The sequence below is a fragment of the Chelonia mydas genome, chromosome 5 (assembly GCF_015237465.2).
Source record: "Chelonia mydas isolate rCheMyd1 chromosome 5, rCheMyd1.pri.v2, whole genome shotgun sequence".
Taxonomy (NCBI): Eukaryota; Metazoa; Chordata; order Testudines; family Cheloniidae; genus Chelonia; species Chelonia mydas.
The window spans coordinates 98,310,043-98,325,850 of NC_051245.2; the positions used below are offsets into that span (position 1 = coordinate 98,310,043).

A 15,808-nucleotide genomic window follows, 5' to 3' on the forward strand; every position below is an offset into this window, starting at 1 on the left:
GAAAACTTCGAAGTGTTGCATCCAGTCCTTTACACGGTGAAATTAATTTAATGTCCAAGCAGATGGTTATATGTACCCTAAGAAAACAAGTTACAAATGAAATGTTGATGCACTCCTCTAATAAACATCTGTGGTGAGTCTGTCCTTCACAAACTGTATTCACTTTCTTTCCTGCAATGTAATCATTAAACTTTGTGTTTAACTTCTCGCTGCCATCTGAGAAATATCTTTGTTAAGTGATGTAGGTCAAACATCTCTGTGTTTGGAAGTTTTAAAAAAAGGATTACTAGTATGCATCAAACAAATTAATTAAGAGGCTGCACGAATTTGATGTGAATTGTGTTTCCTCTCTACAGGGACGGTTTACATACAAGTAGCCATCTTGGCGAGGAACATCAAAAAGCAAGAATGGATGCATGATGCAGCCCGTAACTAAATAATAAGTGTAGGCTTAGATTTTTGAATGACATGTGATCTGAGCTTGGCAGTTTAAGAGCCTGGGGGGCGGGGGGGGGGGGGAGTTAAGCATGGGAGCATTCAAGATGTTCATTTCTAATGCAGCTTCTCTTTACCTTAGTCCTCTGAAACGTAGATGAATGAGTTCAGCAAATACCTTTTTAAAAGCCTCAACATCTCTGCCCAGCCCTGAGGGGCAGAGATAATTTTATTGAGGAAACTTGTTATTTATTTATTTATTTTTTGGTGGGAGCGAGCCTGCTTGGCTGCGCCTTCGTCTTTGAAGTGCGTATGCCGATGGTGTTGAATGGGGTTCCTGGATCTGGGGTCCTGGGAGACTCTGATCCCCCTGCCTGAACTTGAGAAACTTCCCCAACAAACCAAATCCCGTCATTGCCTTCCTCGCCTCCTCCCTCCACCGAGGTGGGCTGGGCACTCACAGGTCCCCAGCTGAACCTCCAACCTGCTCACCAGTCTCCTGCCCGGGGAGGGAGAAACACCAGCGCCCTGCCCCTTCCTGCAGGGACTTCGCTTGGCGGCGGGAGAGACCATTTGCCCCGGACTCGAGAGGGAACCCCCCCCTCCCCCCACTCCCCAGCGGCTGCCTAGGAGGCTGGGCGCGCCCCCTCCCCCCGTGGCGCCGGGCTGCGGGGAAGGTGAAGGGCAGGGAGCGGAGGGGCGGGGAGCGGAGCAAGGAGACGGCGGCGCGGAGGGGAGGCTCCGGCACTGGGCAGAGCGCTCTCCGCCGGGTCCCAGCCTCCGGCGCCGGGGAACCTGCCCGCAGCAGCCGCGGAGGGAGCAGCAGCAGCTGGATGCCGCCCAGTGGCTCGCGCCCGTAGCGCCCGGCGGGATTTAGCCAGGGAAGAGCCACCGGCCCCTCCCCGGCAGCCGGCGGCCGCCCCCTTCCCCGCTCTGCCCCCAGCCCGGCTGGGCTCCCGCGCGGGGCATGAACGGCTACGGCTCCCCGTACCTGTACATGGGCGGCCCGGTGTCCCAGCCGCCCCGGGCCCCCCTGCAGCGCACCCCGAAGTGCGCCCGCTGCCGCAACCACGGCGTGCTGTCCTGGCTGAAGGGCCACAAGCGCTACTGCCGCTTCAAGGACTGCACCTGCGAGAAGTGCATCCTGATCATCGAGCGCCAGCGGGTCATGGCCGCGCAGGTGGCGCTGCGCCGGCAGCAGGCCAACGAGAGCCTGGAGAGCCTCCTCCCGGACGCCCTGCGCGCCCTGCCCGGGCCCCCGCCGCCGCCCGCCGCCAGCGGGGACTGCGCCCCGCAGAGAGCCCCCGCCGAGCTGGCCGCCGCCGCCGCCCTGCGCTGGGCCTCCGAGCAGCCCGCCGCCCTGCAGGCGCCGCTCCCCAAAGCAGGTAAGCGCCGGGGCAGGGGGCGGCACGACCTGGGGGCTCCTCAGCGCCCGCGGGCATCAGGCGGGCGCGGGGGGACCCGGACCCAGCAGGAGAGGAGCCCCCTCGGTGCCTGGACACGGGGCAGGGGGGGCTCCGCAAGCCACGGGCCCCGCAAAGCCGGGGAGGACCCGGGGGAGGGACGGGGCCAGGCTCCGTGACAGGCAGCGGGCAGGGGGAGTTCCCCATAGCAGGTCGGGAGGGGCCCCCGGGGGCGGGCGGGCCGCAGGCTCCCCAGCGCTGTGCCTCGCTCCGAGCCGGAGGGAGCCTGTGGTCCAGACCCGCAGCTGCCGGTCTTTGCAGACAGCTGCGGGGACCGTCCTCGCTCTGGGGAGTTCGGGCCGGTGGCGCGGGCGTTTGCCCATTGCCGAGAGTCCCTTCGGAGCCCGATTCTGGCCCCAGGGCCGCGCCACCGGCTCTCAAGGAGTTATTTCTGCTTCACGGCGGTGCCCGGGGAGGGGGTCAGATTCCGGGCCTGGGTGTTTGGGGAAGTGGGCACTGACCAGCTGCTGGCTTTCAAGAGAGATGAGCTGGCTTTTGGGGGCGAGGGGGCGTCTTAATAAATCGGATCGATTGTCAGGACTTTGTATTATTAAACCTCACTGAAAGTGACTGGGCTGACTGGCCCGGGACTCGCTACCTAAACCTGAACCATGGCCACTGAAAAATGATTAGAAGGAAACAGAATTCAACCTGCAAATAGCCGACAGCTACTGACCAGGCACACGGGCACTGTAGGGAATCAGACTGAGTGGGTAGAAACCCCCCTAGCCACAGTGCATGTCCCTGGCCTCGGCATTCGCCAGGCTGCAGGGCGGTGTCATTTCACAGCAGAGTCTCAGCCTGGGCTTTCCTCACAGGAAACCGAATAGCTGAGTTAACTCACTCCAGGCCACGTCCTTCCCTTGGCTTTAACTCAGTCATGCCCCAATGGGAGGCTGCCCGAGTGCGGACGCGGCAACCATGGACAGCCATGCGTCTGCGTACCTTTACACTTGCAAACAGTGCCGATTCCAGTGAGGGTCCTTTTGAAATCGGCGGGATGTAGCAATGGGAATGAAGACCGTTTACTTGTAAGCGATCGAAGGATGGGGCCCCCGAGTGAGGGGCTCCCATGTTATGGTGATGAGTGCCCGTGCAAAACCCTCCGATAGACAGTAAGGACCGCAGGAGCTGCTCCAGAATTACAGCCCGGACACGTTAAGGTCAGGTAGCACTTTGCAGGTCACAGAAGCGGTGCAGATTCCTAATGCGCCAGATCTGAGCTTGCAAAGGCGAGGGGCTGCGGTGTGATTCCCGTCGGAGTCCCAATATAGCGCCTGCCTGGCGCCTCTGCAATAACTCATTTCATCAGGTGGATCTTTAGGCAGCTCTGTTTTTTAGACGCTGCCCTATTTTTGTGTTGTGGTGGAGAAAACAGTTTACGTAGAACAACGTGTCTCTTTCCCGCTCCGATGGGCACCTTTGGAGGCCGGAATACACTTTACGTTTAAACCTCAGGCTTCGAATTAAACCGCTGAGTTGATTATTTTGCACCAGGTGATGAAAATCAACACACAACTAACCAGCCCGCAACGAGCAGTTTTCGGCCCGAGCTGCTGAGGAAGGGGGCTCGTGACGTACAGCGTTTCCTGGATGCGCACCATTGGGAGTGACCCAGTTTGGGTGCCCAGCTGTGCAATGCAATTCTTGTTTAAGTTGATAGCTTTGGTGGGAACCCATTTCTGTGCCTGAGACGTACAGAGTAAATGAATGCCGATATATATCCATGGTCCCGTCATTGAAATTAACTAATGAATGGGCTGTTGGGAAGGGAAAGGAAACGCATGTAGTAAATATTATTAGCAATATAGTACTAGTATCAGTTGAATAATATATGTATTATTTATTGTTCAACATCTCGAAACCAATCGGGACTTACATCGTATCCCATTATCACTGCAAATCTGAAATTAATCCCCTGAAAACTTTAGGGCTTGCACTTTTTTGTTCCGCTAAATCATTTAGGAAGGGGTACCCTTTCCCATCTCCAGGGGCAGAGGCTGCAAAACAATTCCCCAAGCCATAACAATACACAATAAAACACTGAATATGCAGCGTCATTAAAAGAATAAGGGACGGAACTGGCACTTTTGTTTTCTTTGAAGAGCAGCCGGTAATAAGAAAGAGTTCGGGACATGTCAGAAGGAAAACGAGACAACAGTGGCATCGTGTTTATATAGTGGAGATCCCTTTGACCTCCATGCAACATAAATACAGACATATTCCCTCTCTTTAGTTCAATTTAATTCTCTAAAATTAAGAAACTACCTATGCAAAGGGATACAAAGCGGTGTTGTTGGGCTAGATTGCAAATCTGAGGCTCGATTGATTGAGAGACTTCATTCGTAAAGTCTCTTTATCTGACCCTTTAAAATATTTCTCTGTGCACAAGCTATACATACAGCGTTGCTGCTGAGTGCAAACAGCACAGGGCTGGTGCGTGGAAGAAACATTTTTCTGGGGAAAAACACAAACCGAAGCCTTTTTCACCGAGTACGGGGCAAGAGCACACACTTATTAAAACATAAACTTCCAGGTGAAATCAACAGGAGCACAAAATGAACCGGTGTGGCCCAGAGAGGGTTTTTCAGAGGGTCAAACCAAAATTAGCCCATAAAAGACACAGAACTCTTGTAAACAAACCACTGGCTACAGAACGTAGATCGGTCACAAATATTCCCCCCTCAATTAATTATTATTCATGTATCTAGGGGTTTAAGATGGTTTGCGCATTGGGTAGTTTAACTTGCATGAGCTATTTTCAATATATCTACAGGGTTTTTTTTTCTGGACACTAATAACTGAAACAACTGCAGCCTTCGATTAGAGGGAATTTTAGCCCAAAGGGCCACGAACCCTTAGAAAGAAACGGAGTTGGATTTGCGACGATCTTTCCACAGCCATCTTTCAGCTCTTGAGTGTTTCTGTAACGACAGACTCAGCCCAGCCCGCTTGCTCCGCGAGCCAAAAATAAGGGTCATTGCAAAGGTGGGTTACTGGGGTTAGGTGCTCCCCTTCACCCCCATTATTCCTTCCTTCCCCAGACAGCATCCCTCCACCTCAATGCGATGTAGGAGGGGCTGGTGGAAAAGAAAGCAAAGCGGGAGCTGATCAGCTCTCAACGCCAGATCTTTTCCGTGGTCCTTTCAGAGCGAGGGAACCTATAACCCTGAGCTGGCTGCTTCTCTGGACTTTTACAGGCCGCATTCCCTTTCTAGCTCGGAAAGGAGGGGGGCGGATATTCCAGGACCCTAGAGCTGCGCTGCGCGCCCCTTCTCCAGTGGCTAGGGAAGGAGCGCTGGCAGAGTTAAGTCAATTTGGCTGCAATGTTGTCAGGAAAGTTTCTGTGGTCTTCCCAGGCTTATTGCACTGTAGCCAGGGCTTGGCATTTTGTCCCACTTGTCATCGTTCCCAGAGGACAGGAAAGAAATGAAGTTGCTTACAGCAAATCTGTCGGTGGGGTCCTGGCTGGGTGGGATCGTTTCCGCAGGGGAATTAACACTGGATCGCTGTAATCCGAGCTAAAGGAAGGGAAACAGGCTCTTCCCCCGCGCCCCGAACAAAATGGGGCAAGATTTAATTGATAGGGTCGGAGGGAGGAAAGGAATCCAGGGGCCAGATCTCGTAGAGCCTTATGATCCCCCTAGGGAAGTCAAAGACTCCACTTGGGTGAGTAAGGCTAGTTTAGGTGCGCCAGGCTTTGCAGGGCCAGGCGCAGAGATGGCTTTCAGTGCCACGGGTTATTTTATTCTCCTTGCCACTGTGGAACCAGCTGGGCTTTCCCATCCTCCCCAAGGTCTGCTGCAGGGGCCTCCCCCCTTCCCCACGCACTCTGCTGTCAGCTCAGAAAGGAAGGCCCCTCCAGGGCAGCTGTAGGACCAAGGTCTCCGCGGGCCATCTCCTTTCCTGCGCGCTCGGATGGATTGTCTGATTTACCCGAGTTTTGTTACTTCTATTCTGGGTTATTTCTAGTTGTGAACAGCTACCAGTGGCGCGGTGTGGGGCGTTGTGATTTCCCACCTCCCCTTGGGGCAGGCCCAGCGCCTGTCATTGTAAGGATTTGTAATGAGCCCCATCTCAGTAACTCCTCCTAAATCAGACCCGGGTCCCGCTCCGGGTCAGAAAGTAAATGTCAGGGGGAAGATAATGCAGGATTGGTGTAGACTGGGCCGGAGGGCGAAACTGTCCCTGATTTCGGTGGGGACGGGGATCAGAGCCTAATTGTAATAGCCGAGAATTTGGGTTAAAAGCTCGCTCCTTCAGAGGGTGGCCCGTTGATTTCTAAACGGGTAGTTCGCGACCAAAGCTTCACCTAAACATGCCCGTGTGTATGTGTGTAGATTCTAGCCCAGCTCACAGCATCTCCCTCATCACACAGCTACACACGACGACCACACACCGGCTACGCGGCTTGAGCTGCCAGCCAAAGAACTCACTGAATATTGGCTCGAGTCGTGTTAACCTGGAGTCCAGCTCCCTCTTTTCATCTGCTATTGGCTCTTAGCCCTGCACTTGACTCCCAGCCCCCAAACTTCTCGGTCCCCTTGTTCACTCATCCCTCCCCGGCCTGGACTATAGGCACTATTCCCACCCTGAGCGACACATTTAGCTCTCTGCAAACCCACCAGTAACCCGCAGAAGCGTTGCCACTTCTCCACCACCCCATCCGAAGTTTAAATCTCTGCATGCCGTACTCGCTTCCCCATCTGTTAAAGAACAGGCCAGGGATGCTTACAAATCCAGAGTGAGGAGGGGTGTCTTGTGTGTCTGGGGGAGGAAATGCCAGGAAAATCCCGGTTCTGCTCCCTCCAGCAAGTGCAACAGAAATAAACTCCGCCAGCAGGATATAAATCTGGCGGACAGAAGCGATGTTGACTTGCACACCCAACTTTCTTTCCCCCCTGATATATGAACTTCCCAGTTTAAAAGATTACTGTAATCACAGGAGGACAGTGTAAATCGAATCTGATAGCAATAACTTTTGGAGAAGGTCAGGCTCAAGTGAAATGTTACCAGGCAACAGGCATTTTGTTTGCAAAATACAATCAAAGAGCATTGATGAGAAATTTTTCCCTGCCAGCCAGTCAGCACTTTCTGCTAACAGCTTTACAGGGGGAAAAAGGAGTAAATCTTTATAAATCAATCTGTCAGGAGCTCTCCCAGCCCCTTCCCTCAATGGTGTTGCACTTCTTCGTGGAAAGGGAGGGAGATTTTGCTTATCTGCACCTCCGCTGCCTCCCTAGATGCAAGACCTTCAGAGAGTTACTCCCTCCCAATGACTCTGCTTTCTCTCATTTTTAATTAAGGTTGCAAGTCACGGGGCTCATTCGGAAGCTGCCAGGTTGCTTTGCGTTCGTTGTAAATAGACTTCCTTTACAATCAGGGGGCAATAGAAAGCAAGGCTGATATACCTCAAAACAGCCGAACACCCCTCTGGATCGTTCCTTTTAAAACCGGATTCACCAGTCCGGTACTTTTCTTAATTCACAGAGTCATAGAAATTGGAGATGGGAGACACCTTTTAGATCCTCTCTCCCCTATAGAGTATGGTTCCTAGATACCACAGTGAATAGCATACTGGAGAGCGGTAACAGGATTGTTCCCTAGGATATATTAGCCAGTGCTTTGTCCCATCTTTTATAACTCTGGGCTTTAGAGCCATCCAGTGTGTCCTGATTTAGGGCCAGGTTCTAATACCCTTTACTTGGACTACTTTACTCCTGGAGTAGTCCTGATCACTTCAATAAGGCTATTTTCCCAGTAAAGTTCAGTTCGGGAATCAGAATCTGTTCCTTAGACTGTAGTTTTCTTAATTTCTTCCCATTACATTACACCGTCTTGTGCCACTCCAAATAATTCTTCCTCCTCCTATCTTCACCCTTCCCATAAACACAGGTCTCCTCTCCCTGCCCCTCAGTAATGATTAGTGCTCCTAAACAAATACTATGAAGAAGCCACACTGGGCCTTTCGTTCATTTAAGTGCTAGGTTTTGCTTAAAACTCACAGCACAACATTGCCCATGGGGAAAAAATAACTTAGGAGCAATCACTCTCGATCTGCCCAGGAACCACAGGCCTTTACAAAGAGCGGAGGAAGTTTGCAATGAAATGGGCTGCTGCAGATTTTTTTGGGGTAGTGACTATTATAACAGTTTCACAGGGATCCACGGTATTTTCCGTGTCAGGTCATTATGGGGACAGAAACCGGGATAACAGTAGATAGGGGTGGGCTCCAGGTAAATTTGGGTTGCAGGTAGAGCCTTCCTAATCAGATACAGTTTAGACCCATTTTCGGGAAGGGCTATCAGTGGGACTATTAAGGGCAGCAGGATTTATCCTAAAGGATTAGACATGTTTTCAGTGAAGGAATGAACTGGAGAGAATGGCTTTTTGTCTGGCTGTCTTTCATGGGTACTTATATGGCCCCATTATCATAGTATATGAAATCTCACAATCTTTATTGTATTTATGTGTAAGGAAGAGATATACTGTATAGACATCTCCCTTAGAGCTCACAATCCCTGCGGTCATGTATGTCTACATCTTTACAGCACATACATACACACGCTTCTCCCATTGCTCTGTGTATATATATCTCTATCTCGCTATAAAAATGTGTGTGTGAGTGAGTGAGAGAGAGAGAGACATGTTATGGAAGTTCTCCATTATTAGTATAAACAAGGAAAGCGATTCTCTCTGGTTACCTGAGGGCTAACAAAACAGGGCACTGAATGCATGCAATCTGAAACAGCATATGTGTTATTAAAAACAATACTAAAAGTTGCCTGAAGCCAAGATTTCTTTCTATAAAATACAGATCACCTTCAGGAGAAGTTAGAGAATATCACAGAAAGATACAGTGGGCTAAGAACAAAATATACATTCATTTTTAGTTAAATCTATATTTTAGTAGTTGAAGACTCATCCTGTACTTGGGAGTAATATAAAATTAAAGCCCTAGATGTGGCTAGTCTGCATGTTACATTTCTGCATTTCACTGTCCAGAATATTTGTATGGATTTGTAATATACCTTTCCAACTCCTTCATTATTTAACAGTTGTTATTCTCTGCCCATTGCAAATACATAAAAATCTAACCTCAACCATTCCCACAAAAAGAAGGAAATGAACCAACAAAAATTACCCTTTGCCAAACACCACTTGCATACCATCTATGCATTTGCTAGAGGAACTAGTGTTCAGATAAGTTGCACAAAATAAACAAATTGCCTTCCAGGCAAGAAATCAGCATGACCTGTTAAGTGGTTCAAGGCAGTCACCATCTGACCTGTCTAAGAAACTAGACATTTGTGACATCTACAGGTCATCATGAGTTTTGAATTGGTGCATGCCACATCCAGATCAGTTCAACAGGAAAAAGGCTTTTGACTGACAACCATACAGAGAAGAATTTTATTATAAGAATAGGATCAACCCTACTATATATAATTTTCTAAATGTTTACTAAGGGTAGGAAGGAAAATCCCTGTGAAGTAGTAACAATGAGGAACAAATATTTCATTTAAATAGTTGTAATCTACCTTTGTGACTCTGATACCAGGAGGATTTGGGCAGTCTGTGGAGATACATACCCCTCCTGCATGTAGTGCATGTTTCACCAATCACAAGCCCAGATACTGGGCTAGGAATAAGGATTTTTATAGGGTATGTGTATTATGGACCTATCCTGATGTCACTGAAGTCAGAGAGTGTGCACATACTTTTAGATTTTTAGTTCAATAGATGTAATGTCTAGAATCTGAAAACATCTTTAAGTCAAATTTCATAAAGACAAAGTAGAAAATTTGAAAGCTAATTAACCCCACCCCCAAAACATAAAACTCATAAAGTAATAATTTCACAAGGCCAGAGCTGTATTTAACTGATTTGGGAGATGTAATATGAATATATTTTCCCATATATATTTGCTAGGTTATGGTGCCCAGTATTAAATGTAAGCTACATAGCAGTAAATACATTTTGGAAACTAAGAATACTTCTGAAATACACTTACTTGCATGCAATTTACAAGAAAAAATACCACCATACTATCTTCCTCAAGTGTCTGTGTACCAGAAATAACCACGCAGGGGCAAGAGCTGCTGCAGCTTATCTTCCAAGCTCTGTCCTGCAGTCTTTCCACATGTAAGTTCCCATTGATATTAATGGAAGCTACACTTGAAGAATGCAGGATCAGGTCCTTAAAGTCAGTGTACTGCAGCAGTTGGGTGTCTGCAGAGGATGAAGGTGGGTAGCATATGGAGTACCAAGAGTTCTCCTTTAATAATGTCTGGCCTACACACAATTACCTTGTACACACACAGGTATATCAATTTTAAAATGTTTATATCATTTTTGCTTGTGTGTGGGTAAATTTCCTGTTTCCCCGTCCCTGTTTTCTTTTGCTGCTAAGACAGAAATGACACACATGGAGCACACAGGAAGTGCACCCGCATTGTTTTCTGCTTGATACAACAGCATGTGAAATTATAACTTCTGTTCATAGCCTAATTGTGCATCAGACGTGGCCATAGTGCATAAACTGGTATGGTAGGGCCTGAGCTTGACATTGCAAAACAGATGCTAAAAAGCAAACTTTAAAGGTAACCAAACTTTTCTTAATATTTTTCATATACACTGGATTTCCAGGAAGAGGGAGTTAAGGGGGATGAAATCTCCACAAGGATTTCTGACTTGCTGAATTCCTCTGCAATTATTCCATGTGGGAAATGGGGTTTGCTCTCCTGAAGAATGAATCATGCATATCCCAGGAGTTCTGCAGGAGGCCAGGACCATTCCCATATAAGCCCTGAATCTCTGTGCTGGTTCTGGAGCCCCAGTATCTCTCCTTCCAATCAAATTCACTACCAGGGCCTACCCCACGCTCCCAAGGCAACCTGCAGAGGAAGGCTCCCTCACAGCAGATATGTGTATGTGTGACAAAACAGTAATACAGCCCCAGCTCTGGGAATTTTCTCAAGACCTGGGAAAGGGGGATGTTGTCACAAAGATCACTAAGCCCTTGTTCTGCTTGGGAGCAGATCTCAGAGGCTGAGCTGGCCAATAATAATACATTTAATCAGCACCATGAGAAAATGAATACTCCCCTATCTGGTGATCACTAGGAAAGAGATTCCATGCAGTGGACAGACGGGGCACTCCAGATTGTTTGTTTGCAAACCTATCTGAAGTAACTTACAGTTTTGAATGAGTGGTTACTAGCATGATTTCCAGCCCCAAAGCTCCTTGCTTGCTCCAGGCTGCTTCCTTGTGCTAGTAAGGTTAATAAATGAGTTGGCCTCATTTTAGTGCAGTTTTGCAACAAAATGTTTGAAGGCTTTGTTCAGTGTTTATTTAAAAAACAACAACAATTAGGGCCAGATTCTGCCAGCCTCACCCTTAGCATCAACAACATACTCCGTGCTGAGCTCTAGTAAAATCACTGGAGCACTTCAGGGAGTAGGATACTATTCTACATGAGTCAGGCAGGCGGAATCGGTCCTTAGTGAAATAACAATGAATATCTCCCAGCAAAATATATTGAAACCTTTCTCTTTAAAAAATGCCAGTGAACCAACTCTCCTGGCTTATTTTGTTTATTTCTACCAAGGAGTCACGTTGAAACGGGTTCCAAAATCTTTCCACATTCTGGCCAAGTTTTTCAAAAGTGACCAGTGATTTTAGGTGTCTCCATTTTTGGGTGCCCTGAAAGGGGCCTGATTTTCAGAGTTGCTCAGCATTTCTGAAAATCAGACACCTTTAAGGCATCCCCAGTTGGACATGCAAAAAGTGAGGTACTCAAAATAACTAGTCACTTTGGAAAATCTTGGCCTCCTTCTCTATAGTGTACTATATTAATTAGGGTATAATAGATTATAATCTAACTGATATACAGAGAACTAGGGCTTCATGAATCTATGGGGCAAATTCTACCCCCTTCCCTTTTCCCAGACATAGTGGGAATATTATAGTCTTCTGCACAAGGTAAGAGTGCAGGTGTAGGAGAGATGAGACAAGAAGCTATTGCCCCAGCATGCAACTGAGCTGTGCTCTATGGATTGGGGGGATATGTGGCTCAGAGTGGGAAGCAATGTTCCCCCTAATTTTTGACAGGCCATGTGAGCAAAAAATTTCTTCTGTGCAAATTTTTGGCAGGTCGTGTGTGCAAATATTTCTTCTGTGCAAATTTTTGTGCTTCTGTGCAAATTTTTGTGTGCAGAGTGTTTCGCCGTGCGTGGGGTTTAGGATCTGCCTGCGCGCGCACACGCACACAGCTTAGAAGGAACAGCGGTGGGGAGGGGGCTGGCTTGTGTAGGAGCAGAGGAAAAGTGTGCTGGCAATGAGGGCTTCTTCAGTCTTGAGACAGTAGTACTTGTGGATGGCTTCACTAATGCTGTTTGGCCTTGTGGGGATTATTCTTGTGCCCCAGGTCCCCTCAGAACACTTCAGTGCACAGTCCATTCACTAAGAGCATGATGTGGTCCTAAGAGAATACTGATTTAAAAGAGTGAAAATGCCTTTGGGGAAGGCTGGCATTCAGCTGATGTACTGGTGTCTTACGACTGGGAATCCCAGTTAGGAATGGCAAATCTAGCACTCAGCAGGATTAGCAGAAATGGAGTTAACCAAACCCATTCCCTTTCTATATAATGTAGAAAAATGAAGATATTTACAAGGGGGTATCAAATGCGTAGTGCATTTCCCCTCAGGTCAGCTAGTCCTCAGTAGAGAGCACCATGCTGGCTTGAGCATTGGTATCGTATCATTTAGCATGACACAGAGAGAGGGGTTTGGGTACAGGTTATTAATGTAGGCACAATGGAAATAGGATCTCCACTTCATTCAACCATTTATTGTAATCTCAGGATATTCTTTCCTTCAGTAAATTCTTGCTTCATTCATGTTAACAAATGTATAATACAATGTATGAAAAAAGTTTTTGGGCTCTGTGAAAGGTTTAACCCAACTGCCTTCTACTTTACAGACATGACTGAGGAACGGTTGGGTGACACAAGTGGAACAGATAATGCTGAGACCTACAGTGACAAAGACACAGACCAAAGGAGTTCCCCTGATGTGACAAAAGCCAAAAGCTGCTTCACTCCCGAGAGCCCTGAAATAGTGTCAGTGGACGAAGGTGGTTATGCAGCCCAGAAAAATGGTGGCAGCACAGAGAGCAGACCAGGTAGTCCCAAGTACCACGCAGAACAGAATCATCTCCTGATAGAAGGTCCATCGGGGACAGTTTCTCTGCCTTTCAGTTTGAAGGCCAACAGGCCTCCTCTTGAAGTGTTAAAAAAAATCTTCCCCAACCAAAAGCCAACCGTGCTTGAATTAATCTTGAAAGGCTGTGGGGGTGATCTGGTAAGTGCTGTTGAGGTCCTTTTGTCCAGCCGATCTTCAGTAACTGGTGGTGACAGAACTTCTACAGAATCAGACAGTCTTGTTTTGCCTTCCAATGGGCACATTTTTGAACATACGCTGAGTTCATATCCTATTTCCTCTTCTAAGTGGTCTGTAGGATCAGCCTTTAGAGTTCCAGACACATTGAGATTCTCCACTGATTCTAGTAGTGTTGTGCCAAATCCTTTGGCTGTACCTTTACAGCACCCTTTCCCACAGCCACCACGATACCCACTGATGTTGAGGAACACTTTGGCGAGAAATCAGTCCAGTCCTTTTCTACCTAATGATGTCACCTTATGGAACACCATGACGCTGCAGCAGCAGTACCAGCTGAGATCCCAGTATGTCAGCCCGTTCTCTAGTAATTCTACCAGTGTGTTCCGAAGTTCACCTGTCCTTCCTACTCGCTCATCAGAAGACCCCAGGATCTCAATCCCTGATGATGGATGTCCAATTGTGTCTAAACAACCTATTTATACAGAAGATGACTATGATGAAAGATCTGATTCTTCAGACTCTAGAATACTCAATACATCATCTTAGAATGACACTTGACATGCAATAAGTAAGTGATATTTGCAATTCAGCTGAACTACTGGGCAACAAGAGGAGGGACACATTCTCTATGAAACCCTTGCAATTATATAAAAAAGTGACTTTGCTTGGTACTGTACATTAGCAATAAAGACATAACTTATTAAATTTCTTGCACTTCACTGGAAAATGCCAAATAGCTATACTCTATGGCTTTAGTGCTGAATGTTTATTACAAAGGAAGATTCTAATGCTCAGAATAATTATGGGAAAGCTGGGACTGTGGAAGATTTATAATAGAACCTAAAGCTGAAGGTCTGCCTTGCCCCTTAACTCAGACAACCGGGGATGTTAAAATAGAATACTTGAATGCTGTTTTATAAGAGAGGACTCCTCAGGACATAAGAAATCAAAAGAACGTAGTTCAACTGCAAATGGACTAAGCAGGGACCTTATATTCTTATGCCAATACTCATCCTTACATTTAACAAAAACAAAAACAACCCCCTTCTCCCCAAAAACAAATCAAAATGACTTACTGCCCATGAGACTAGAGTGAACTGCTTCTGTGCTGTTTAAGCTTGGACACTTTTTAGAGACAACTAACATTAAGAATTATTCTTTTCACATGGCTAGATCAAAACATGTGTAATGTCAATGTAAAACCAATTACAGCTGTGAATTGCATGAAATGTATTGTGAAATAAACACAAGATTAAAAATTGTCAGGTTAATGTAGCATGCTAAGGACTCTAGAAAAATAAACTAAGAAGATGATCTTGGTTTATGTCATTTATATTTGGGCAAAGAACATTTCTAAAGTGAGGCCCAGAGCCGCAGTTGGTGCAAATATGCCTTCAACGGAGCTAGGCCAATTTGCACCATTTGAAGATCTGGCCAGGAACCTGAAGCCAGTGAATGAACATGACTAACGGTCAAATGGTGCCCAAATGCTGTGGAGTGGTTATAAGAAGCATGGCAATCCTCACAGTACAAATGCTATCATCAGTCAAATGTTGTAGTCAGTTAAGCTAAGGTATCTTGAAGATATGTGTTTGCCGAGTCTGAGGAGGTTGACTGAGTAAAGCAGAATTTGCTATACTAGGAGTGAGCAGAAAAAAGGATGTTTCTTCATAGCTCCTTTTCCTCATAGCCTACAGCAGCATAAAGGAGAGAGGATGCAAGTTATGTGGTGTTAGAAGACATTTCTTTAAAATGGGACTTTGAGCAACTTGTCGTAAATCTTTACAGATTTAGGAGCAGTTAACGCTGCCCCCATCATATATACAGTAGACCTGCACTAAGGACCTCTCAAGTGAACAATTAATATACAGGGTTCCTCAGCAAAGTGTCATCTAGGTTTCAGTATCAGTTTTTCCACCTGTAGCTAATGACCACACCTCTGTGACAATTGATTTTTGCTGGCACCTTAACACATATTTTGGTGTAGATGCAACTACTGGCAGGATTCGAGGGGGTGTGGAGAACGTATCCCCTCAAAACAATTCTGGTGCTGAGCACAGAGTGACCCCAACTGTGTGAGGCACTGCTGTAATACGGATACAAATGATTAATCTTAACTTTGTGGGAGAGCAGTGGCCTCTGTATTCTCTACCAACAGTTCATACTTGGCCATGCCTAGGCACCAAGGGTTTTCCTTAGATCACAAGCATACTGTTCTATAAAAAAATTGCTGAATGATTTCTCTTTCCCCAGTGCACACAGATGCTCAGAGAGGCACTCTCTCTTGCCAAATCTTTCAATCTATTTGAAAGGGAGTTGATTTCTTTTGCCAGATAATAAAATGATAAATGTAGGGGGAAAAGGAAACAAATACATAAATAAAATCCCTGCTTGGCAATGATGTAAACAGAGATCAAAATGTCTCGCTATGTCTTAACCCTGGTATTTCAATTTTGAAAGGAGAAATGACAATACTTACGTGCACTCACATAGTATTTTTTTCTTAA

At 46.9% G+C, this 15,808-nt stretch overlaps 1 protein-coding gene across 1 annotated transcript; it reads left to right on the forward strand.

The window, feature by feature from the left end:
* Positions 1-1,164: 1,164 nt before the first annotated feature.
* DMRT3 (doublesex and mab-3 related transcription factor 3) lies at positions 1,165-14,794 on the forward strand. The gene is made up of 2 exons (XM_037901869.2): positions 1,165-1,820; positions 12,883-14,794. The coding sequence occupies exons 1-2, from the start codon at positions 1,403-1,405 to the stop codon at positions 13,845-13,847; spliced, it is 1,383 nt and encodes a 460-aa protein (XP_037757797.1). The 5' UTR covers positions 1,165-1,402; the 3' UTR covers positions 13,848-14,794.
* Positions 14,795-15,808: the final 1,014 nt, after the last annotated feature.